This window comes from Nomascus leucogenys, chromosome 17 (genome assembly GCF_006542625.1).
Source record: "Nomascus leucogenys isolate Asia chromosome 17, Asia_NLE_v1, whole genome shotgun sequence".
In the NCBI taxonomy this organism is placed as follows: Eukaryota; Metazoa; Chordata; class Mammalia; order Primates; family Hylobatidae; genus Nomascus; species Nomascus leucogenys.
Window position 1 is genome coordinate 58,203,233 of NC_044397.1, and position 24,472 is coordinate 58,227,704.

The 24,472-nt window shown below is 47.7% G+C and overlaps 1 protein-coding gene across 3 annotated transcripts in view; it reads left to right on the forward strand.

The window, feature by feature from the left end:
* Positions 1 to 24,472, forward strand: part of TNS3 (tensin 3) — a 307,228-nt gene that overhangs the window by 180,505 nt on the left and 102,251 nt on the right. For all 3 annotated transcript variants that reach the window (XM_030796137.1, XM_030796138.1, XM_030796136.1), the window contains exons 14-16: positions 4,427 to 4,556; positions 4,883 to 4,948; positions 8,425 to 8,529. In XM_030796137.1, the coding sequence (XP_030651997.1) occupies positions 4,427 to 4,556; positions 4,883 to 4,948; positions 8,425 to 8,529 (301 nt within the window). The remainder of the gene's footprint in view (positions 1 to 4,426; positions 4,557 to 4,882; positions 4,949 to 8,424; positions 8,530 to 24,472) is intronic.

Here is a 24,472-nt window from a genome sequence, read left to right on the forward strand (position 1 = left end):
TCTTTTCTGTTAGGGATGCTTTGAGGGTTCTGCTCTTTTGCTTAGTAAATTTAGGGGAAGCAGATCTGAATAGGAGCTGCCCAGCAACGGCTGGCATGGGGGGAGGATAGGAACCTGAGGGCTGACTTCTGAACTGGGGACTGGCATTCCTGGGGCTGATACCTTAAGCCTTGACTCTCTTGGTACAAGGCGCTTTTTCTCTTGTTGATGGAGAGTTTGAAATAAAAATACTTATGTGGCCTAAAGTTAAGCAAGTCATCAGCTATCTTTAAACACTGGATTGATGGATAACTTCTTTGAGAATTCCATGTGTCTGCCTTCGACTTGGTGTACTCCAGGAGCAAATGAGGTCAAGGCAGGGCTCCGTTCCTGGTCACCAGCAACTTGTCCAGTCCAGTCAAGGGCACAGGCATTTTTTTTTTTTTTTTTTTTTGAGACACAGTCGCGCTCTGTCGCCCAGGCTGGAGTACAGTGGTGCAAGCTTGGCTCACTGCAAGCTCCACCTCCTGGGTTCATGCCATTCTCCTGCCTCAGCCTCCCGAGTAGCTGGGACTACAGGTGCCTGCCACCATGCCTGGCTAACTTTTTGTATTTTTTTAGTAAAGACAGGGTTTCACCATGTTAGCCAGGATGGTGTCAATCTCCTGACCTTGTGATCTGCCCGCCTCGGCCTCCCAAAGTGCTGGGATTACAGGCGTGAGCCACCGCGCCCAGCCGGGCACAGGCATATTTTTACACCACTATTAGAAAATAAATTTTGGCGATGGTTTCTGAATTGCCTTATCAGACTAAAAGAAAGCAAGAGTGCTTATAGGCCTTCCAGTTGAGATCATCATTCACCCTATATGTTTTTGAGTACCAAGTGCCCTCTCTAGAAGCTTATGCCCTTTAAATAATATATTCATATAAATATAGCATATCATTATTGGATTTATGAATTATATTAATATGTAGTGCTAATTTAATCTTTATAACAACATAGCCAGGTCAATATCATAATACTCATTTTGCAGTCAGAGAATTTAAAGTCTAAAGAGGCTGCAACTTTCTTAAGATCTGAGCGCTCCCAGCGATTTGTGATGTCAGCATCACACCCACATACTTTTGTGGTTGGCTCTAAGATAGCATAGTGACAGGCTGTGCGCAGCCTTTGTTGCAGTGCTTGCTATTTCTTATTTCATTTTTCTATGCTACAAAATTGTGACTGCACATCTTTGAGTTGTTATTTTAAATGCACATATTCTAAAATCTGAAGGCAAAGGATCGACATATTCTAGAAACACTCTGGGGAGACCCAGGTAAATAAAGTTAAAGCCGGAGGGATGAAGGGAAAATTATAGACTTGAATCACTCTAATCTTTACAAAATGTTTGCATTACTTTTATATCTTAAAGGGAGGCATTTGGGAGCCCTCGTACCAAGTACCATGTTGATTGTTCTTTCTGCTAAGTGTTACAAGCATAATTCTGATCTCTTGCCATTGGTCTTAAAAAGATTTGTTGATGTAGATAATGCACAATTATTGCACACTATGGAGGGCTCCTGGTTGGTGAGTGGATTTTGTCTCAAGATCTGACCTGCTGTGTTGATGGTGGTTGCTGGGAGCCCCGAGTTAGGGAAAATCCTGTGGTTTTCCGTGTCTTTCAGAAGAAGCCGGAGTCAGTTCATGATTTGGTCAGGAGGACTGGAGGGGGTGGTGTTTACCTCCCTTAATCAAGAGGAAAGAGGTTTAATATGAAACAGGGAGTGTGTATGATGAGGCCGTTAGGATCTCAAGCCAGCAAACAAAGTTAGCATTAAAATACGCGGAGAAACCCCTGAAGGGAGGGCCACGTGATTTCAGGCAGCAGTTGTTCTCTGCCAGTGGGATAGACCGCTCTTTATTTCACTGTGGAGCCTTAGGAGTATTTGAAAGCTTGTACTGTGAAAAATAGGAATCTTACAGGACAATCATATGGGGCCTGGAGAGGAACCTGTTTGGGACAGGCCGATTCCCATCTCCTGCCGCTCTGTACCTCCTGGGCACCGTGGCCTGCCTTCTCCTCCCTTCTGGTATGTGGAGGGAGCTGGGATTGCTGCAGGAGGAGCAGTGTGTTTGTGTGTAGCTGCTATGAGGAGCAGTGGGGGGACCTGGGGGAGCATTCTGGATTCCTAAAGAGGGAGGGCAAGACCTGGCCTGGAAGGAGGCCCTGTGCTGGGCGGAACGGTACTGATGGGAGGGGCACAGTGAGCTGCGGTTGGGGATATTCCACTGTGCCCCTTATGCGGCCCGGCCTGGAGCCCACAGCTCCGTTTTCACCCAGGACACTCCCTGCCTGCCAGGACCGAGCCCACAGCTACCTCCTGAGGAGTTTCCTGACTCCTGTGGGCAGATGTTGGCGCCCATGGCAGCACAGGCTGCGTGAGCTATCAGCTGACATCGTGTTGTTGTTTTTATTTTTTTAAATCTCTGGTTCCCTTAAATATTTGTAAAATTTGGGAGCAAGACTGGCTTGAACTGGGGCCTCTCTTTTCCTTTTCCCTTCCCTAACCACTTTTCACTCCCCATTTGCAAGGCACCAGTGGGAAGAAGGCAGTCAGGGAGGGGTGGGTGCTATCATCCCTAGCAATGGGGGCGCATGTGTGGATTTACCCCTGGCCAGAAGGACCTCCCTCTGGGGATCTCTACAATATGCCCCAGGTTGAACCATTTGATGGGTGGTCAGTGTAGTGAGTGTGGGGCATGGGGAGCTCAGAGGAGGGGCCCAGATACTCTCAGAACATCCTGGAAGGATCCCTGCAAGGACAGCCTTTGATTGAGTCTTGCTGAGAAGTCAGACAGTCTCAGACAGAGGTGGTAGATTTGTGGCCAACATGCCATTGGCTGTTGGAAAGCAAATGGAGGCAACATTTCTTCACAATGCCAGTTCTCTACTTGCAAACGCCCTAGTTCCTGGGCCCCTGGAGGCCAGGCCTGAGTCTGAGCCCCATGTTTACGGCACCCCTGGCCAGCGCCAGGCGGTACAAGGGAGACCCAGTCGTGTTTGTCAACAGGCAACATCCTTCCACAGTCTTCATTTTATTTTTTGGTTTATTTATCCGACCCTTTCCTTGTAGATAGCACAAAGGTAAACATCTTCTGGGTCGGCCTGGAGTCACAGCTCCCGGCCTCCTGGGCTGGGCTTCTGGGCTTTTTGTTCCTCTGGTGGACGTTCGTCTGGTTAGGGAAGACAGAGCCCTCCCTGCCGTGTTCTTCTGCATGTTGGTCCAGATCATACCTGCTGCGGTGGCTTCTCATTTACTGTTGTGAGGCATGTGATATTTTAAAGCCATCTTTCTCCAAGAAAAGTCTCTTTTACGGGAACGTGGCTGTCTCTGGTAGTCACTACCCCACAGCCTCGGGGTGGGGGAGGTGCCCGCCTGTGCACGGTTTGGTCTGAGAGCAGAATCCAGCCTGTCCAGGGCCTTCAACCCTCTGGGGATTTGGGAAAGTGCCACTACCTGGTGGTCCTGCCCCGATCTCTGAGTGAGGGGTGTCCCTGTCCCTGCAGCTCCCCCAGCTGTGGCCTGAGAACCCTCCCAGTGATGCCAGTGCTGCACACAGTCATAAGAAGCAAGGGGGCCCCAGTTATAAAGGCAGGTCGGGACACTCAGGCTCCTGCTCTGCCCACTGTTCCCCACATGCCAAGCATCGCAAGGAGGGGCTCTACCCTTTGGCTCATTGGCACAATCATTTAGGGTGCTTGAGCTGCACCCTGGAGACCTCATGAACCCCAGCTTGAGTTCAGATCACATCAGGGTGATTCTGAACACTTGTCTCACACGACCCCCAACAGGACCTCTGGACAGTCAGGCATGGGAAGCTAAATGCCAACACCCTCTCTGTCTCCCTCTCTCCCCTCCTCCTTCTTTGTGTCTCTGTCTCTAAATTACAACATGCACATGATCATTCAGGATAGTACACACAGTAATGACCGGCTGCTTCTTTTTGGAAAACAAAAAGCTTTAAGTTGCAACATGGAGCGTTGAGATCAAAGAAAAGCTATCACAATCAGTTGTTAAAGTCTAGAAAAAAGAGACCATGGAATTCCATTTTTCAGATGGTTCCAAAACAGGGCACGTGGTCTGAAAGGGTTTAGGTGTGGCCTCTCTGAGGACTAGCGATAGCGGTGTTCAGAGCTGTGGTTCCACAGGAGCAGCACAGGGAACACATTGAATACTCCAGTGGAGCCCCGCACCCAGCAGCAGCAGTGTGGTGCCTCTGCCTGCACCCCAGCTGTCTGCAGGCGTCTGTGCCCCAGGACTGAGGTTCTACTCCAAAGCATGAACTCCCAGCCAGAGTCCAGAGGGGAGGCCCTGCTGTGCTGGCCTCCGCAGAGTGTGTTCCTTGCCGGGAACGTGTGTCCCTGCTGCAGCTGCTTTGTTTTGTTTTGTCTCTCTAACCCAGGTGAAATGCTACCACAAGAAATACCGCTCGGCCACCCGTGACGTCATTTTCCGCCTGCAGTTTCACACTGGGGCTGTGCAGGGCTACGGGCTGGTGTTTGGGAAGGAGGATCTGGACAATGCCAGCAAAGGTGAGGCCCGGAGCTGGCGGCCCTGTGCTTGTGGGCAGCTGCGGTTGAACCTCCTTTGTTGATTCTTTCACTATCCTCTCTACCCTCTTTACAAAATTCAGCCTACTGACAAAATTGTTCCCAAATTAGGAGAAAGTGATCATTGATCTCTGGGGGAAAAAAATTATGGATAACCAATGAAACTGCCTATACTTTCTGTATCATGGGGCGTCTTTATTGCAGATTTGGGAGTGGTGCTGTACTGGTTGGAATAAAGGACAAAGTCAATCCATACTTTTCCGGTTAATCATCTCCACAAATGTGTTAAAATACATTGTTTTTTTCAGATGACCGTTTTCCTGACTATGGGAAGGTTGAATTAGTCTTCTCTGCCACGCCTGAGAAGATTCAAGGTGGGTAGCTTGGTGGAATACCAGGAGGTCCTTGCTGACACTGGTGAAAGGTGCATGATGGCTACGCTGGGGCTGTAGTACTAGTCTCCTGCCTTTGTGCATATTTGGAGATTTCTGTGATCAATTTTATTTAAATATAGGATATTGGATAGTGGAACAAGAAGGCCCACTTGTGTCAGTAAGCCCCAGAAGTGGCGTGACTTGCTCACAGCCACTCAGCCAGGAGAGCTTTGGGCATGACTGGCCATTCTTGTAGGAGTAAGGTGGTATTGCATCGTGGTTTTAATTTGCATTTCCCTGGTGGTTAGTGATGTTTAGCATTTTTTCATGTGTTTTTTGGCCATTTGTATATCTTTTGAAAAATGTCTGTTCATATTATTAGCCCACTTTTTGATGTGATTTTTTTTTTTTTTTTTTTTGAGGATTTGTTTGAGTTCCTTGCAGATTTTGGATATTAGCTCTTTGTCAGATGCATAGTTTGCAAATATTTTCTCTCACTCTCTGGGTTCTGTTTACTCTGATGATTATTTCTTTTGCGGTACAGAAGAGTTTTAGTTTAATTAGGTCCCATTTACTTATTTTTGTTCTGTTGCATTTGATTTTGAGGTCTTAGTCATGGATTATTTGCCTAGGCAAATGTCCAGAAGAACTTTTCCTAGGTTGTCTTCTAGACTTTTTATGGTTTCAGGTCTTAGATTTAAATCTTGGATCCATCTTGAGTTGATTTTTATAATATAAGGTGAGAAATGGGGATCCAGTCTTATTCTCTACATGTGGCTAGCCAGTTTTCCTAGCACTGTTTGTTAAATAGGGTATTCTTTCCCCAGTTTATGTTTTTGTATGCTTTGTTGAAGATCAATCAGTTGTAGTCAGTTGTATTTCTGGATTCTCTATTCTGTTCCATTGATCTGTGTGTCTACTTTTATACCATGATGTTTTGGTAACTATAGCCTTTTAGTATAGCTTGAAGTCCAATAATGTGATGCCTCCAGATTTTTGTTTTGTTTTGTTTTTAGGATTGCTTTGGCCATTTGGGCCCCTTTTTGGTTCCATATGAATTGTAGGATTTTTTTTTTCTAATTTTGTGAAAGTGATGTTAGTATTTTGATAGGAATTGCATTGAATCTGTAGATTGCTTTGGAGAGTATGGTCCTTTTCAGTATATTGATTCTTCCAATCCATGAGCATGGGATGTGTTTCCACTTGTTTGTGTCATTTCTGATTTCTTTCAGCAGTGTTTTGTAGTTCTCCTTGTGTGGATCTTTCACCTTTTGATTAAGTATATTTCTAGTTTTTTTTTTTTTCAGCTGTCGTAAAAAGAATTGAGTTCTTAATTTGATTGTCAGTTTGGTCATTGTTGGTGTATAGCAGTGCTACTGATATGTGTACATTGATTTTGAAACCTGATACTTTACTGAATTCGTTTATCAAATCTAGAAGTCTTTGGGAGGGGTCTTTAGTGTTTTCTAGGTATATGATCATATCATTGGCAAATAGCAACAGTTTTAATTCCTCTTTTCCAATTTAGGTGCCCTGTATTTCTTTCTCTTAGCTGATTGCTCTGGCAGTACTATTCCAGTACTATGTTGAATAGAGGTGGTGAAAGTAGGCATCCTTGTCTTGTTCCACTTCTCAGGGGGAATGCTTTCAACCTTTCCCCATTCAGTATGACATTGGCTGTGGGTTTGTCATACATGGCTTTTATTATTTTGAGGTAAGTCCCTTCTATGCCTAGTTTGTTGAGTGTTTTTATCATAAAGGGATGCTAGATTTTATCGAATGCCTTTTTCGCATCTACTGAAATGACGTATGGTTTTTGTTTTTAATTCTGTTTGTATGGTGTATCACATTTATTGACTTCTATATGTTAAATCAGCCCTGCTTTCCTGGGATGAAATCCACTTGACCATGGTGTATTATCTTTTTAATGTGCTGTTAGATTCAGTTAGCTAGTATTTTGTTGAAGATTTTTGCATCTATGTTCATCAGGGATATTGTCTGTGATTTTCTTTTCTTTTTTTTGTTATATTCTTTCTTAGTTTTGGTATCAGAGTGGTACTGGCTTCATAGAATGAGTTAGTTAGGGACAATTCCTCTTTCTCAGTCTTTTGGAATTGTTCAGTAGGATTGGCACCAATTCTTCTTTGAATGGATGGTAGAATTCAGCTGTGAATCCATCTGGCCCTGGGCTCTTTTTTATTGGCATTAAAAAAAATTGTTTCATTTTCACTGCTTGTTACTAGTCTGTTCAGGGTTTCTATTTCTTCCTGATTTAATCGAGGAGGGTTGTCTGTGTCCAGGAATTGACCAAGTTTCTCTCAGTTTTCTAGTTTATATACATAAAGATGTTCATAATAGTCTTGAATGATCTTTCGTGCTGATTGTAATGTTTCAAGTTTCATTTCTAATTGAATTTATTTAAATCTTCTCTCTTCTTGGTTAATCTAGCTAATGGTCTATCAGTTTTGTTTATCTTTTCAAAATACCAGCTTTTTGTTTCATTGATCTTTTGCATTTTGTTTCAATTTCATGTAGTTCTGCACTGATTTTTGTTTTTTATTTTCTTCTACTAGCTTTGTGTTTAGTTTATTCTTGCTTCTCTAGTTCTTTGAGGTTTGATATTAGGTTGTCAATATGTGATGTTTCAGACTTTTTGATGTAGGCATTTAGTGCTATAAACTTTCCTGTTAGCGCTGGCTTTGCTGTATCCCAGAGGTTTTGATAACTTGTGTCACTATTATCATTCATTTCAAGGAATTTTTAAATTTCCATCATGATTTCGTCATTAACCTCAAAGTAACCAGCATTTTAAAAAGAGAATTAGAAGTATAGTAGGCTGCAAGTATTACATGCAAAACAAATTTTTTCCCTAAAAAATATATTTCAAAAGAAACCAGTCCCTTTGTCATCAAGGTGAATTGTCCAGATCCATCACCAAGATCCACATGCATGGGAATTTTGTTTCCCTTTTTAATAGCTATGGAAATAATCATGCTTTTTCTATGTTCACTGTCATAGATTTAGGCAAAACGTTTAAATACATGGCTTGTGTGTTAAAAATCCCTTCGGTATTCCTAAAAGGACTTGAAGGGAGGAGTGTGGATCTGAGAGCCTGGCGCCTGGATTCAAATCTGTGGGCTCTGAGGCTCAGAGACAGCTTAGCGGGCCTCTGTGTCCTCATCAGTGAGGTGGTCTGAAGACTCCTGTTTTGCAGAAGTGTCCAAGCCTGGTACACAGTGGATGAAAGATCAGTGCTTACTTATCCCTTCCCCGTTGTGGTTTTAACTATGGTTCTATTTGTGGAAAATCCTCCACAGTCTCTGATTAGTGTCGTGGCTCCTGGCAGGAGGGTGGAGGATGGAGAGGCTTCTCTCTCCTGCTTGAGTCAGGCTGCTCACCGGTCCTTATGGTGGAGTCATGTGGACGGAGGTGATGGGTTTCACTGGGACTAATGTTGCTGCCTGTGCCCTATGCAGGGTCCGAACACTTGTACAACGACCACGGTGTGATTGTGGACTACAACACAACAGACCCACTGATACGCTGGGACTCGTACGAGAACCTCAGTGCAGATGGAGAAGGTGCGTGTGGTCATCTTGTGTGCAGTTATGGAGGCGAAGGGCACAGGGAAGACAGCCCACTCAAAGATCTGAAGTATTTTGCAGTCTGCTAAGAAGAAAAAAATCCCCCTGTTTTCTCAGAGGTCCAGAATCACACCTTTGTGTGACATGGTTGTGAGTTTTGAGGGTCTTCATGAGAATAAGGCATGGTGAGTTTGGGTCAGGGCTTTTTGTGAAGCTGTAATGGGTGGATGAGCTGTCAGTGAAGTTATAGCCAGGAGGTCCTTGGCCTGAACTTGTGTGTATGTATAATGCCAGGGACCATTCCCCCTTCTTCCCTCCCTTCCTCTTTGCATATGGGGATGCCAAGCGCTGGCCACAGCCAACCTAGCTACTGTTGTACGGCCCCACATGCAACAGACTTCTTGTTTTAATTTCTGTTTGCTTGTTAGTCTAGTGTTCCTGATTTATGGCTGTATCATTTAAATCTCTGTTTTCATGAAACCATCTCACCCAAACATGTCCTCTGTTCACCTGTGGAATATGCACATTGGGTCATAGCTAGGACCGTGAAGGAGGAAAGGAAGGAAGGGGTAGCTGTGTGCTGGAATCTCCACAAGACACAACTGGAGGCTGATTTCAAAGGAGGGGAATTGAGGCTTTTCCTGGCATGTCATGCTGATCTCTTGTCTTTTTCAACCACCGACTGAGGATCAGACTTGCTTTGGGAAAGAAATTAAAACACTTTTTGTCAGATTAGTTACATCCAGATGTAAAATAGCTAAAAGCAAGTGTTGTGGAAAGAGCCACAGTAGTGCCCCATCTTTGTGGATCGCTGAGCTTCCCATGACTCCAGGAAGGTGGTGTCTGTGGTTAGTGAGAAAGGACACCAACTGTGTGTCCCAGGGCAGCACACGGCTCCTCTCTGTTGTCCTGGGGAAAAGCTTGCTCCTTCCTAGGCCTTGTAGGATGGAATTTCAACTCAAGGAATTGTTGCAACCCAAATACACCTGGACCAGAGGTGGAGGCCCACAGATGGAATGTTGATGGTAAGGACATTAAAACACAGATGAAATCTGGGGCTAGTGGGCAAGTTGTTGTGGATGGGGAGAGCCTTGCTCTGGCCTGTAAAGTAAACAGAGTGTTCTTTGCTGGTGTGAATTATTCAGCACACCAGTCCTTCCAGATAACCAGCATGTTAAAAGAAATGTAGCTGAAAACTCTTGGAAAATGATACATTGTCTCTCAAAAGATCACAGTGCACACTGGAATCTTAAAGCTGTGAGAAGAATTTCATGAGATTTATCAAACAACAGTTATCAAACTTTTTGATCACAGAGCTCTTTTTCCAGTAACGTCTGTTTGCATCTGCATAGCTATATTCTGTCCATCACACGGTGATGTTTTCCACTGGAGGAGAGAAGGGTGAAGCGGTGGCTGGTGAAGTGTGTAAATAATCAGTGCAAGGCAAGATGGGGAAAGGGGCTAATTTGGAGAGCTGGATGGGGACTCTGAGGACAGCCGACTTAGCATCCTAAATTCCAGGCTGAGGCGAGTGGATTTTACCAGAGAGGTCCCTTGCTGCATGGGAGCCAGTGAGCAGCGCTCTGTCGTGATGTGGTGAATCAGTGGCTGTGCGGAGTCTCCTGGAGAACAGGGAAGCGAGTTGTGGAAAGGTCATTCTTGTGATGCTGGGAGGTTCCTTGCTTGCCAAGGGAGGGGCGAGCCTGGAGGGTTATTGACCATGAGGGAGGCAGGGGTTCTAAAACACAGGTGGGTGTTCTCTGTGCCAATGCCATAAGAGGGGAGCAGTGAAGTCCGGTGGACAGTGTGGAGGAGCCCCAGCTCCTGTGAGGAGCATGCTCTGGAGGGCGGCTCTGTGCTCAGTCCCTCCGTGGGTGCCCCGCTCTTGTCCCCAAGCTGGCTCCCAGGTGAGCCTGTGACCTGCCTGCGGGGCAGGTTTTATCCTTCCCATGTCACAACCAGGGAACTGAAAGCTGGGCAGCTGCAGCACGTAACTCACAGGTGGTGAAGGACCCACGTCGATTTTATATAGAAAACATATAAACAGAAAATCAGTTGAGTGTTCACCATCCTTTAGGGATTACATGAAACTTTACAGAGAATCTGTGGAAGTATGTGTGTGAGCAGGTGTGTATAGATCCATACGTTGTGGAGGACTTGCCGTTATCACTGGGTGAAATAGACAGAATTCAGTCTTAAAGACTCTCAGCCACCGCAGTGTCTCCTGAAGATGCAGAGGGAGATACTTCTTTACTTCGAGGCCCTCTCAGCCCATTCACGCTGCCTTAACAGATGACCATAACCTGGGTGTCTTAAACAACAAACGTGTGTTTCTCCTACTTTGAGAGGCTAGGAAGTCCAAGATCAGGCAGCCAGCCTGGCGGATTCTGTTGAGGGCTGTCATCTGGTTGCCAACTCCTGCCTTCTTGTGTCTCCACGTGGTGGTGAGGAGAGGGAGCTCCTTGGGGCCTCCTTTCTGAGGGCATCAATCCCACTTATAGGGGCTCCACCCTTATGCTCTGAGCACCGCCAAAGGTCTTGCCTCCTAATACCATCACACTGGGGATTAGGTTTTGACGTATGAATCTTAGGGGACACAAATATTCAGTCCATAGCAGATACTCAATGCGTGTTTCTTGAATGAATGATTAGAGAAGCAATTTGAACTTTAAATATCTAAGGCCCTGACATTACAAATCACAATTCCCATTGGTGTATTTTTCATGCAGCATCTTCTGAGCCAGTGGTGTGAGCAGGTGGGAGACTGCTGTGGACTATGTGGTTGGAGGTGGTGGAGCCATGCAGGTGATGGTCTGGGCATCCACTCGGGACTCTGTGTCACCGAGAGTTGGGTCTAGGGGCGAGTAGAGAAGGTCTGGCATTGCCATGCAAAGGATGGAGCCAGTCGGGAGTGGGTGCATAGGAGTTCTGGAAAGAAACTGAGAAGGACAGGGCAGACTGGGAAGGACACCTGGGAGAGATGGTTCCCAGACAGATGGGTGAGGAGTCGGATAGGGCGCCAAGGCAGCCAGGTACACTTTGCAGCCAGATTCACAGCTTTGTCATCACTGCTTCCAGGCTTCATAAAGCAGCAGAGACCCCCTTTATGGGCAGAGTCACGCCCAGACTCCTCAGGGATATAGTGGGTGAGAATGCAGCCTCCTCCCAGCGCCTGGTTCATCCCTTGCAGCCTCGATGATATCTGAAGCCCATGAGCACCCCCAGGAAGGTGGAGGGACAGGGGAGGACTCAGAGCGAGCTCAGGACTGGTATCCGGATGCTTAGCCCAGAACCCACCACATGGAATCTGAGTCCTCTCCCAAAACTGGATCTCAGCAACCTTCCCTTGAACCACTGCCTGAGCATTCTTGAGAATTCCAGCTTCTGGGTTACAGACAAGCACAGAGCCTTTCCTCAAATCTGCATCCCCTTCTCCTGAATCCCCTCTGTCCCCACGTGCTGTCTGGCGTGTCTAGGGTACCTGATTCAATGGAGTGAGTTTTATGCTTTTCTTTCTTTCTTTTACATACATTTAAGCTTGTATCAATATTTTTTGAAGATGTAAATTATCAAGAAGAAAGAAGGAATAATTACCCCCATCTTACCATCTAGAGATGAAGCACTTGTCATTGGTGTATTTTTGGCATGATTTCTAAATATCATGTAATTTCTCATAATACGATCAGCCTGTGCATTCTTTTATAGCCTAAGTTTTTCACTTAACCCACCTCCTTGAGCATCTGTGCACATCTTTAAACTTTTCTTCCCATGTCCTTCTCACTGAGCACACTGGATTCCCTTAGAGGGGCTTCCAAAGTGCGTTTGATCTTATTGCTGCACTCCTGCAGGGATTCCAAGTTCTCCCTGTGAGACACGAGGCTGCCATCACCACCTCTGCCATCAAAGCTCTGCAGAATCTCCAGGCTTGGGTCCTTTTGAGAAGGTGTTCCCCAGAAAGAGTAGTCACCTTTGGATAGAAAACTCATCCTTGCTGAATTTCCCTCCTCTCTTCCACTCTGCAGCCCTCCTCAGCCCCTCTTTGGCGTGGAGGCCGGTATGCTGCATTGGTGAGCTATTACTCCAGGCAGCCTTTGCTCTTGCCTGCGGTCAGCAGTGCCTGGCTCGGGTCCCTGGACTGGACGCCGCCTGGCGGGTGGAAGGCAGAATCCCAGCCGCATTCCCACCAGGGCATTAGTCTTCAGAGCTGTCCAATGCTTTAAGGAGTTAAGGAAGGTTTGGCAGCCTCTGAAACATTCTCTTTTAGCTGGGAAAATGATGTATTGCGGCACTCTCTTTTCCACCCCTGCCCCTGCCTTTTCTATTCCCGCCCCTGCCTGGTTAAAAAACCCCAAAAATGTTGACTTCAGCCGCATTTATCTCTAGCAGCGGTTGCTGTCCTGGAATGGAGCCCTCCGCAGCTGCCTTCAGTCTGGGCCTGTGTTAGGGGAGCGCCTGCTTTGATGTGTGAGCGCAACATTCTGCTTCTGTACTCAGACAGGAGCCGGCCTTGAATCCATTCCAGCGTGGGCAAGTGATTACAAACGCCCTGTCTTCAGCACAGAGAGGAGCACATGGTCCTGGTCTCCCCGTGGGTCTGTGGTCCTGGCAGGTGGTGGCTGCGGGGGACAGCAGTCGTGTCAGTGTTCCCTGGGGTGGTTGCTGTCCCCGAGGAGAGGGAAGAATGTCTCGCGGCACACAGTGTGGCAGCCTGCCGGAAGCCTCACTATGGTATTTTAATCCTCGAAAGAGCCTGTGAGCCCATTTGAGAGATAAAGAGAGCAGATCCAAAGAGAAATCAAAAGCTAGGAACTGGCCAGGGACCCTGGTAGCCTTCTGGCGTTGTACACTGTCGGCGATGGCAGCTGTGGCTCAGAGTGTGTTTTGTGCTTGAGACCATGCAGGACAGGGCTCACACCCTTGACTTTCCTCTTTGAGACTTTGAGACTCAGTGAGACTGGGCTGAGTCTCACTGGGTGCCCCACCTCCTCATCACACAAGAGGTCTGTGGGTGGGGGGATTTCTTACCCTAGTAGGATGTACCTGCTCTTTCAGGATCAGTCTTGCTGTGATGGTCTAAGGGAATGCCCACAGCAGCATATGTGTCCCTGGATTTGTAATGTCACCACCAAGAATGCAGTGTGTAGACAGATCCCACTACTCCTTCCTTTCCATGGCTCAGAGTGATGAAAGATGGCCTCGCTTCCTTTTTCTCCCCACCATTGGGCCTCAGCCCCTCCAGACAGGATTCTCCCCACAGTACTCTTCAGGGAGGCTCTGCAAAGCCCTGGACCCCCATGTTGCTGAACCACATGGAGAACACCTCATTTTCCTCGCTGGACGTCTCTGGAGCATCTGTGTCAGTGGCCACACTCCCCATGGGGATGCTTTCTACTTGCTCTCATAAGCCACATTCTCTTTCACTTTCCCAGTTTGTAAAGTGGCCTGTTGTAATTGGATGACTCTAAAGATAACTCCCTCCAACTCTGAGATTTTTGTTATCATACACACCATTTGTCATATTCATGCATCTCATATTTTCTTGGGAATTGCCATGGCTCTGGTGCTGGGGTGGGCACAGGAAGAAACACAACAGACCCTCTAATTGGGAAGACACAGATATACATCAGTTGTTGGCACAGGGAGCACCATGTACCATAATTGGGGTATACCAGGAATTAGGAAAGAATTGAATAGAAACAACCACTTTGCCTGTACAATCCAAGGAGATTCACGAAGAGGACGGCCCTTGCAGGTAGGGAATGCAGACAGGGTATGCCTAGCCCTGGGCGTGGGGCATAGGCGAGCAACACGTATGCACAGGGTGGAAGTGTGTTCCGCTTGGCTGGTGTGTGCAAGAGGAAGTAAGAGGTGTTGTGTGTGATGGATCATGAGATTGGGGAACCTCACTTTCCTTTCCTGAGCCTGGTTCCTTTGCTGGGTGACAGTGAGGATCCCAGGAGCCACATGACTGGAGGATACAGAAAGATAACAAAGGGGCTGGAGGATGCTCTGGGGGAGGCAGAGTCTGGAGAGGAAGAAGAGTAGAGAATGGGCTTCTGGACTCCCCAGCTAAGAACTGATGGAGGCCTGAACTTGGGTGTGGCTCTGGCGATGGAGAGTAGAGGCCTTTAGATATTTAGGAGGTAGATGAGTGAGACTCTATGACAGATTTAGAGGAAGGGTTGAGCAGTAGGGAAGCTGCAAGAATGGCTGAGGGTTGAAGATGAAGGCCTGCTCTGTCACTCTTGTCCTTGGTTTCTTGCCTTGACCTAGGACTTTTTGAGTGCAGCTCAAACTCTTGCCAATCCAAGAGTGTGCAGGACGAGGGCTGTGGCATTGCCAGGCCTGGACTCTGACACTTTAAGTGGATACCTTGATGAACATTCCCAGAGTCCAGGCTTTGGGGCTCCCATGGGGCTGCTAGAGCAGGCAGACAGAGGAGATTCACATTTGTCTGCAGCCTTCGCAATAAGACACAGTCCTGAAGTGACCATACCGTGTTCTCAGAATCCTGTTCTGAGCTCCAGGAACGGGCTACCATGAGGACATGTTGGGTCAGGAAGTGCTGGCTGCAGTGTGCAGAGCTGGCCGGGAAGTGCCAGATCAAGCTGAGACCATTCAAGTGTTGCCACTTTGAAAATGGATTTGAAAACTTTCCTCCCCAGACATTGTTGGGTTTTAAGATTTGGAAATTGAAGTAAACTTTGACAGCTTTAGTGGGGGAGTGGGCCGATGGCACCTGACAGATCCTTCAGTCCTGGCTCTGCTCTTTGCTAAGTGCTTGGGTATATACAGTGCCTTGTGTCTGCAGCCTGGGTCCTTGTTGGCAAGATGGGGTGCTGCCCCCCAGCATCCAGATCTGCTCCAGGGCGCTTTGCATGGTGTTCAGCCACCCTGTGACATTTGACTCTGCACCAGGCAGAAGAATATTTCTTTAGGTCTTGCCCCCAAACCAGGCTTTTCTAAGCATTGCTTGCTTAGATAGGCTCCAGTGAAAAGCAGCTGTCATCAGGCAACTGAAGTTGTATGAGACAGAAACGGGCCAGATGGGCGTGTAGTCCTGTTCTGAGCCTGAGATTTCCTCCCTCTGCATCTCTTGATTGTGAATTGAGGCTGCAAGCCTCCAACCCACAAACACCAAAGGACCCCCTTGCAGGCGTGATCGCAGACCAAACAGCAAATCTTCCTGAATGTCACCTGAGAGAGTGGCCTGGGGGCGCCGGCTTCCTCCTGTCTCAAGTGTGAGAGGCCTACCCTCTGTTAAAACCAGGATCAAGTCGGGTGGGTGTTACTTTCAAAAAATTGATACACTCCATCAGAAGAGTGAGGGTGGCATTGGGGGCAGTCAAAAGAGTTGTTTCAGTCCCTGAGCCACCATCTCATTAAGTGTTTGTTACTTTTCGAATCTGACAGGAATCAGGAATTGGCTCAAGTTCTATGTTGTCCTGTACAAGTTTGCAGAAATCAGTCCACAAGAGTGGCCTTAATAGTTAAGTAGCATCACCCCCTGGGACAGTGAAAGAGGTTCTGAGACTTGGCTGGATTTGTCCTGGGTCCTCAGGGGCCCCCCAACCCCCAGTCGGCACACAAACGTTGGGCCTTCTCTGCTTCCTGGGAGGAAGGGTACCCCCGATATCCCACAGGACGGGGTGACCTGTGCATGCAGACGGGTCTACAAGGTGGATGGCTTGTTTGTATTTCTGCAGTTACTGTGTCTTCTTCTTCTCCTTCTCCTTCTTCTTCTTCTTTTCTTTTCTTCTTCTCTTCCTCTTCCTCCTCTTCTTCTTCCTTCTTTCTTCCTCCTCCTCTTCCTCTTCCTCTTCTTCCTCTTCTTCTTTCTGCTGCTGCTTCTGCTTCTTCTTCTTCCTTCTTTCTTCCTCCTCCTCATCCTCTTCCTTTTCTTCCTCTTCTTTCTTCTTCTGCTGATTCTTTTTTTTTTTTTTTGAGACGGAGTCTTGCTCTGTCGCTCAGGCTGGAGTGCAGTGGCGCAATCTCGGCTCACTGCAAGCTCCGCCTCCCGGGTTCACGCCATTCTCCTGCCTCAGCCTCTCCGAGTAGCTGGGACTACAGGCGCCCGCCACCACGCCCGGCTAATTTTTTGTATTTTTTAGTAGAGACGGGGTTTCACCGTGGTCTCGATCTCCTGACCTCGTGATCCGCCTGCCTCGGCCTCCCAAAGTGCTGGGATTACAAGCGTGAGCCACCGCGCCCGGCCTCTGCTGATTCTTCTTCTTCTTCCTTCTTTCTTCCTCCTCCTCCTCCTCTTCTTCTTCCTCCTCCTCCTCCTCTTCTTCTTCCTCTTCTTTCTTCTTTCTTCTTCTTCCTTCTTCTTTCTTCTTCTTCTTCTTCTCCTTCTCCTTCTCCTTCTCCTTCTCCTTCTCCTTCTTCTTCCGCTGCTGCTGCTGCTGCTGCTGCTTCTGTTCCTTCTGCTCCTTCTACTTCTTCTGCTTCTGCTTCTGCTTCTCCTTCTTCTCCTCCCTCTCCCATTCTTCTTCTTTCTTCTTCTTTTTCTTTTTTTTTCTTTCTTTGAGAGGGAATCTCACTCTGTCACCCAGGCTGGAGTGCAGCGGCCCAATCTTGGCTCACTGCAACCTCCACCTCCCGGGTTCAAGCAGTTGTCCCTGCCTCAGCCTCCTGAGTAGCTGGGACTACAGGTGCCTGCCACCATGCCTAGCTAATTTTTACATTTTTAGTAGAGATGGGGTTTTCACTATGTTGGCCAGGCTAGTCTCGATCTCCTCACCTCAGGTGATCTGCCCACGTGGGCCTCCCAAAGTGCTGAGATTACAGGTGTGAGCCACTGCGCCTGGCCTACTATGTCTTCTTAGAGTCCATTGGAGCTGTGCTTCTTAATCTCTTTTCACTTTCCTCTGCGATTTGTGATCAGTATCTCCATTGCTCTTTGGTGACCCTGCCCACTTAACCAACATGCATGCAATGATTCATGCCCCTGCCCTGCATTCCTTCCCCAAAGCTGCAGATCTTTGGACTCTAATTCCCACCTATGGGGACTACAACCTTGACTGTTCTTCTGTTGGTGGATTCCCTGAGACGTGAACCTGGAAGAGGGCTCCATCCCCACAGTCTGCATGGGAACCTGAGCCACGAAGCTTCCCACACCCAGCGTGAGCAGCAGTGTGTGTGTGTGTAGACCCTGGTGTAATGAGGAGTTTGGTCCTTATTCTTCTTACAAGGCCCTTGCTGCCACCCCTTTCCAAGTCACATCTCAGTCAAACCCCTCTTCCCAGATGTGCTTTTCTGCCCATCTCCTCGTAGGAGTAGGGGGCCTGAATGGCACTCGATCAAACCTGCTGGGTTTCCATCTGTGTCTTCCTTGGGTAGAACCTTTCTCTCCAATGCCTGGAAGAGGCAGGGCTGCAACTTCATTTTGCCTCTCTGTAAAAGCCTGCAATTGCACTCGTGCCAAGTAGGGGAAAGAGAGCACCTGCTGACTTTAAGTATTTGATAAACAGAACCAAAACGTGAGAGAGAACGAGGCTGGGACTGAAGAAAAGCAGAGTCTCTTCCTCACATGCACATGCTTCTGTGTGCCCGGCCCACAGGGTCATCCTCACCATCTTCCTCAGCCCTTGGCTGGAAGAGTAGAACTTGTGTGTGCTCTGGCTCTTCTCTTTCAGACTTAAATGAATGTCTGGGGAGGCCTTTTAGATTATGCATGCAAGACTGTCTCATCTACTTCTTTCTTGGGAAAGTGTTGCAAGATGGAGCTGCCAGGGCTTCCTAGGGGAGGGAAAGGTTGCGGATGACTTAGGGGAAAAGGGAGGTGTTCATACAAAAGGGGCAGCTGGGACAATCTCTTTGACTTGGGTCCTTTGTCCCTATGGGGACAGGGACCCTTACATGGAGGTGCACCCTCAAGGCCTGCATCTCTGGCCCCATTTGGCCATCTGGGCTAGGAGACCACCATCCACATGCACGCTCCCTTTAAGCAAATGATTCTCCTGCCTTTTACGGTGATGTTCTTGGTGCTGGCGTTGACCTTAGGAGTAACAACACTCTTGGGGTCAACAGCTTTCAAACTCTATGCCTGTGGCTCCAGGATTCCAAGTTGGTTCTCAAGGAGCAGCCCCAGCCTCTCTCCATCCGCTCCTGTCAGAACCCTCCACAGCCCCAGCCCCACCTTGATCTTTTCTGTTTTTATATTGGATTTCTGCATAAAGATTTGTTTGAAGATCAAGTTCTGCTATTGAAAGTTGGGCACTCTGGCCCTGTACAGTTGATTCTGGGACTTCAGATAAAGTTGTGTTTAAATGTTGACAAACAAGCTACTTGATGTTAAACACGCATTCAGTTGCATATAAATTGTCACTTACTCTCCCTGTAAGTCCAAGGACAAAGGGGGTGCAGTTGTTGTATTCCATTACTGTTATCTAAGGTGCCATGGAGGGCAGGGCATGTGGGGTAGAAGGCGTAGGTATCAGAGACTAGTGGGTGTGTTCCTTACTTAAATTTTTTAACATAGCACAGATTGCAGAGGATATTTTATGTAAAACATCCAGCTATTTCTTGAAAAACAGGGTTGATATAATGGCAGCTTGTGCTGTTATGTAAGAAAAGCGAGCTTTAATGAATCTTTAGACTTGCTCAGTTTATCTTGCTTATAGGAGCGATTCTGACCTACTTTGGGGATGAAAGCTGGTTTCCACAGCACTCTTTTCCCCCTGCAGACACTGTGCTGGATGGGGAGGCATGCCAGGCTGAGCAAAGCTCAGACCGCCTCAGCTTGTTGCCTCAGCATAGCCATATACCTAGAGCCTGGCTGTCTGTCGGGGAGACCTGGCATGGAGGTCCATGGATCAGGGTAAGAGACAGGGTGACCACTTTGCTATGTGAGCCAGGAGTGTGATTAGAGCATGTCACAGAGAGGGAGCCAAGGTCAAGGCCTGTTGAGGGTGGACACCCAGTGTCAGTTGCTCTGGCTGGAACTGGGAGCCCAGATTTAAATCCCTAGGGCCCGAGAGACTGACGTGAAGTGCAGGGAAAACCATTGACCCCAGGAGCTGGGAAAACAGGTTTCTGTGGACAGGAGGAGGGCGTCCCCAGCAAATGTCCTGTGTGTGCTCTGCCTGCACCTGCCTGTTGTGGATGTGGGGGGACCCCCTCCAGTTAATAGGGCCTAGGCAGAGGGTACAACTGTCCCCAGGAAGTTTTCTTCCACATAGCAAGAGCCAGAGATGTGTTTAGTGTTTCTTTATAAGTGCATAGTGATGATTTCTTAACAAGGAAAATATACCCTTTGACATTGTGGTCTTTCAGACTTCACCATGGAAAGTTGAATTAATTTAGGATTCATGGTGGTGACAGTCTATGGAAAATTATACTATGAAAATTCAGCAGTATTTATTTTTGTCAGTGTGAATGTGAGCTAATTTGTGACCTGGGATATATTCTCACTGAAATTAGGCCAAATGGTTAGAGCAATAGCAAGATTTGGTGTTGATTGACTATGGGAATTCTGCCAAGATCTCAACAGCCGTCCTTTGGTGGCAGCAGTAGCCGTACATTGCCCCTGAACTTGTAGCAGTGAGTCTGGGATGCTGCTGAGCCCCTGACTAGGACGAGGCAGAAGGAGAAGCGGCGGGGGAGCCACCGAGTGATGGGCACTATGGGTGCTTTCCCGAGGGTGGGCAGAGGCTGCAAGGAAACCATCTTTCTCGTAGTATTGGGAGTTCATTCTTTATTCCTGTACACGTAAGGTATTGCTCTCTTGTTAATCATAAGTCGGAGGATTCCAATAGGTCACCTGGGGAGTGAAGGCAGAGTGTCATCTTCTGGGAAGCTCATGAAAGAAAACCAGAGGCCACGTGTGCTTGTCAGGCAGTCTCTGTAGGATCCAGGATGCAGTCTCCATCTCCTCCTTGCCTCTCTGAGCATCGGCAGTGCTGGATGCTGCAGATACAGAGCTGAATTGGATGGCACAGCTCCGTGCAGAGGCCAGGACAGGGCTGGAGTGGCTAATGGTTGTTGTTGTCAGAGCTCACTCTTGCTGAGTGCTGCTCACGAGCTGCACAGCCTTCCGAGCATGCAGCTTGCATTAACATATCTAATCTTTACCACACTGAGGGGTCAGAGGGCTAGTTGGTGAAGCCAGGAGTGGGGGCTTGGTCGCCGGCTGTGAATCTCCTTCTGCTGATGTGCCGAGCTCAGTTCAGGCAGGGACTGGATTGACAGAGGCAGGAGGCTGAGAGCACCATGAGTGTGTCCAAGGCAGGGTGCCTGGTGCAGGAACCAGGATGCAGAGAAGGGTAGAGAGCAGACTGGGAGTGAGTTCACTGGCTGTGGCGTCACTTGTCCTATGCAAGGCAGGCGAGGTTGTCTGCTGGGAGTGGACAACAGTCTGGGGAGTGGAGGTGTTGAGAGCTGGGACAGCTTGGAGGAGCTGCCCCTGGCAACAGGTGGTTGTTGGGTGAGCAGTGTGGTGTGCTCAGTGATGTGTGGATGCCATACTGGTGCGGCCTCTGTGATTTCAGAGGCATGCACATCAGCAGGGGCATGGACATGGGCCACAGGTGAGGGAGACAGCAGGCCTTGTGGGTCTAGATGGGCTAGGAGAGGAAGCACCATGGATCTGTGTTGCCCCCGATGTCTTAAATTTGGTGCTAAAGTTAAACGTACATTGGCTCTGACTCCACTGTGCTGAGGGAAGGGCTGAATACATGCAGAGAAGAGCAGGGGCCAGGGAGCTGTAGCGGCTGCTAGAGAAAGGAGAGGCCTGGCTACCACTCTTGAAGAGCTCAAGGCTTTCAAAGTTTGGTGGAAGTTGAGGGTATGTCATGAGAAATTGTAAAGTCAAACCAAAGAAAGTTATCTAAAGTCCAAAGAGTCAAGGCCAGGGCCCCAATAAAATGTTGATGGTTTCCCAGGAGAAGCCACAGAAATGCCTGTGATGAGAGTGTTTGAACCTGGACCAAGGGAGGCATGGACGTTTGGGGGATGGGCTGGGAAGTGAGGGGCAATGGCAGCCCACAGGGCTGGAGAATGCTGTAGCCAGGGGTACCAGTTTCCAGAGAGAAATGAGTTTTGGGTGAAAGTGTTCTGAAGTGGAGTGCAGGAGGCACAGGCTGCCCCTTCTCGGCCTCTGGGCACACAACTGCCCCTCCAGAGACCCCCTGGGACGGGCCTGTCTGCCCAGGTGGGTAGGGAGGGGCCTGACGTTGGAGCACGGATCACACAGGCTCAGTGTGGTGGACAGGTAGGGATGTCAGCTTGGGAGGATGAGTCCTTGGAAAGAAAGTTGGGAGAGGAGCAAACGGTGGAGACAGTGGGGGGAGAATGGGTGGTCAGGGGCTGGAGGGACCTGCATTTGTTGAAAGTTGGTGGTGTCATGTTTTCAAATCAGAACTTTCTACCAGAAGCTATGTGAATTTAGATGTCACTTTCATGTGTCTCTCCTCATGAGGAGGAACTTCACGGGAGGCCCTGCGTGTCACTTTCTGACCTGCAGTCCAGGTAATGGCCTCCTCAGAAGCCACACCCTGATCTGTTTAGGTGGGCAGCTTTCTTTCGGCCTGGAACCCTGCACTAGAGTGTGCAGCATGTGATCACAGCGTCGGTTTCATTCCGATGACCAGCGCACAGAAGAGAGTGTCTTCTCTCTCCTTGAATGTTGTGTGCCCCAGGCTCTGTTGCAGAAATCCCCTGTCTACCTGGAGTCAGAGCCTGCCTGTGTCCCCAGACGCTTTGTGTTAAACCTGAGTGCATGTGCAAGCCTCGGGCTGGTTGCCGTTGCTTTCTAAATATGCCCTTGTTACCATGTGGTTTCTAGCCTGAGAATGTTCTTACTTTTTATTTATTGAGATCAGATTCATAGCACATAAATTTACCATTCTAATCATTTTAAAGTATACAATGCATTGATTTTTAGTACGTTCACAAGGTTGTGGAACAGTCGCCATTATCTAATTCGAGAACATCTTCATCACCCCAAAAGAAGCCCTGTACTCATTAGCAGTCACTCCCAGTTCCTTCTTTCCTCAGCCCCTGGCAACCGCGAAGCTACTTTCCTTCTCTCTGTTTCCCATTCCGGATGTCTCACTCAGTGGAGTCGTGCAATGAGTGGCCTTCTGTGATTTGCTTCTTTCACTCAGCCTGTGTTCCAGCTTCATCCTTGTTACACTCCATCCTTTCATGGCTGTGGTGTGCCACTGTGTGGACACACCATGCTCTGCCTATTTATTTGTCAGCTGGTGTACATTTGGGCTCTTAACACTTTTTGTCTAGTATGAATAACGCTGTCTGTGAACATTCTTGTCTGTATTTTGGCCCTAGGATATTCTTATACCTCTAATCTTTCCCACTACTTTTTGAAATTTCCACATCTTTTCTCATCCCTCTAACTGGTTTCCCTTTCTGGAATTTTCTTCTGCCTTTAGGGAGTCCCAAATAGGAGTGGCACTAAACATACTGCTAATTAACCTCCTGTCCCGCTTGCTATTTTCAGAGATATTCGGGAAACTCAACAAGTCTTTTCTTCATTAGCTACACAGTGGTCCCTTGAACAATAACTGAACTGTGTGAGTCCACTTATATGCAGATTTTTTTCAGCCAACACATAGATTGAAAATATGGTGTATTTAGGATGAGAAATCTGTGTATATGGAGAGCCCACTTTTCCTATACTCAGGTTCCTCGAGGTCGACTGCAGGATTTGAGTATGTACAGATTTGGTATACTCATAGGGGGTGGTGGGGGACTGGGAGGTGCTGGTGTCTTGGAACCAATCCCCCGCATATACTAAGGGTTGACTGGCCAGCCTCCTGCACAAAATTACAACCCTTCAGGGTGAAAAGGCTTGGGGCCTTTCAAAACACTCTGAGCCACAGAACTGCCTTCTGGCCAAACATCAGCAAAGCTTCAAAAGACCACGTTGTTTCAAGAAAAGTTAATACTAACAGCCTGAACAGGCTCCAAGTAATCAAGACCCATTAGCAGGGAACGTGTAGAAAATGAGAGCGTTCTGAGCCTGCCTGCTCAGTGGCCGCCAGCTACATAAACAAGATCTGAAGACCAGTGGGTGCCTGTTGCCATATATTCACAAAGGCTTATGGAAGCCCGTTTACAAAGCTGTCATCCACATGAAGAAAATTTGCCCTCAGCCACCGAAAAACAAAACAACAAAAACCCCAACCCCACCCAAATCAAGCCCAACCCAGAACAACATGAAAGGAAACACTCCTTTTGAACATACAACTAATCCTGCTGCCTCTTTCCATTAGAAATGGATAAAGGTACCTTGGCTGTTGCTTTTCTTACACAGTTTTGTGATGCAGTGGTCTGATTTTAAGATTGTATCCTGTAGGAGGCTGGGACCCCCTAGCCCTATCTAGACACACAGTTAGCTACAGTTTGGCAAGACCCCGGTGCTCAGGAGAGACTCGGACATTCGTTGCATTGTATTCACTACTTCTAATGTCTTTTCTTTTGATGTGTATTCTTTAAAGCAAACTATTTTGTGATAAATTAGTCACTGCCTTTATTGCAGCGATCACGTAGTTTGCAGAATGGTAACAATAATTTCGGTTCTCTTGATAGGAAGGTGGGTTAGCCAATACCCTTTAAAGAATACCAAATTTAATAGAACTTTTGCACAATAAGTGCATTATGTCTCATCATAAAAGAGATTGTTTCTCCCAAGGGTGCGCCGAGTTTTACCTTAACCTCCTGTAAGCGACATATGCCAATGTGGCTGTCTCAGGTGATTTAAAAGACTTGTTACCCTCTGCGTGCGCTTACAGCCCGGGTATGTCCTGTCTCCCCTGGATGGCTGATTGGTGATTTTTAAAAGGGTTTCCATTGTGCTGTGGGAACCTGAAGGCATCAGAATGGGCTTTTGCTTGTTTGCTGTGTCGTGTTCTGTTCATTTAAAGAGTAAAAGTGTGTGGTTGGTATTGTGGCCCATGTTAAGCCAAAGCAAAGAGTA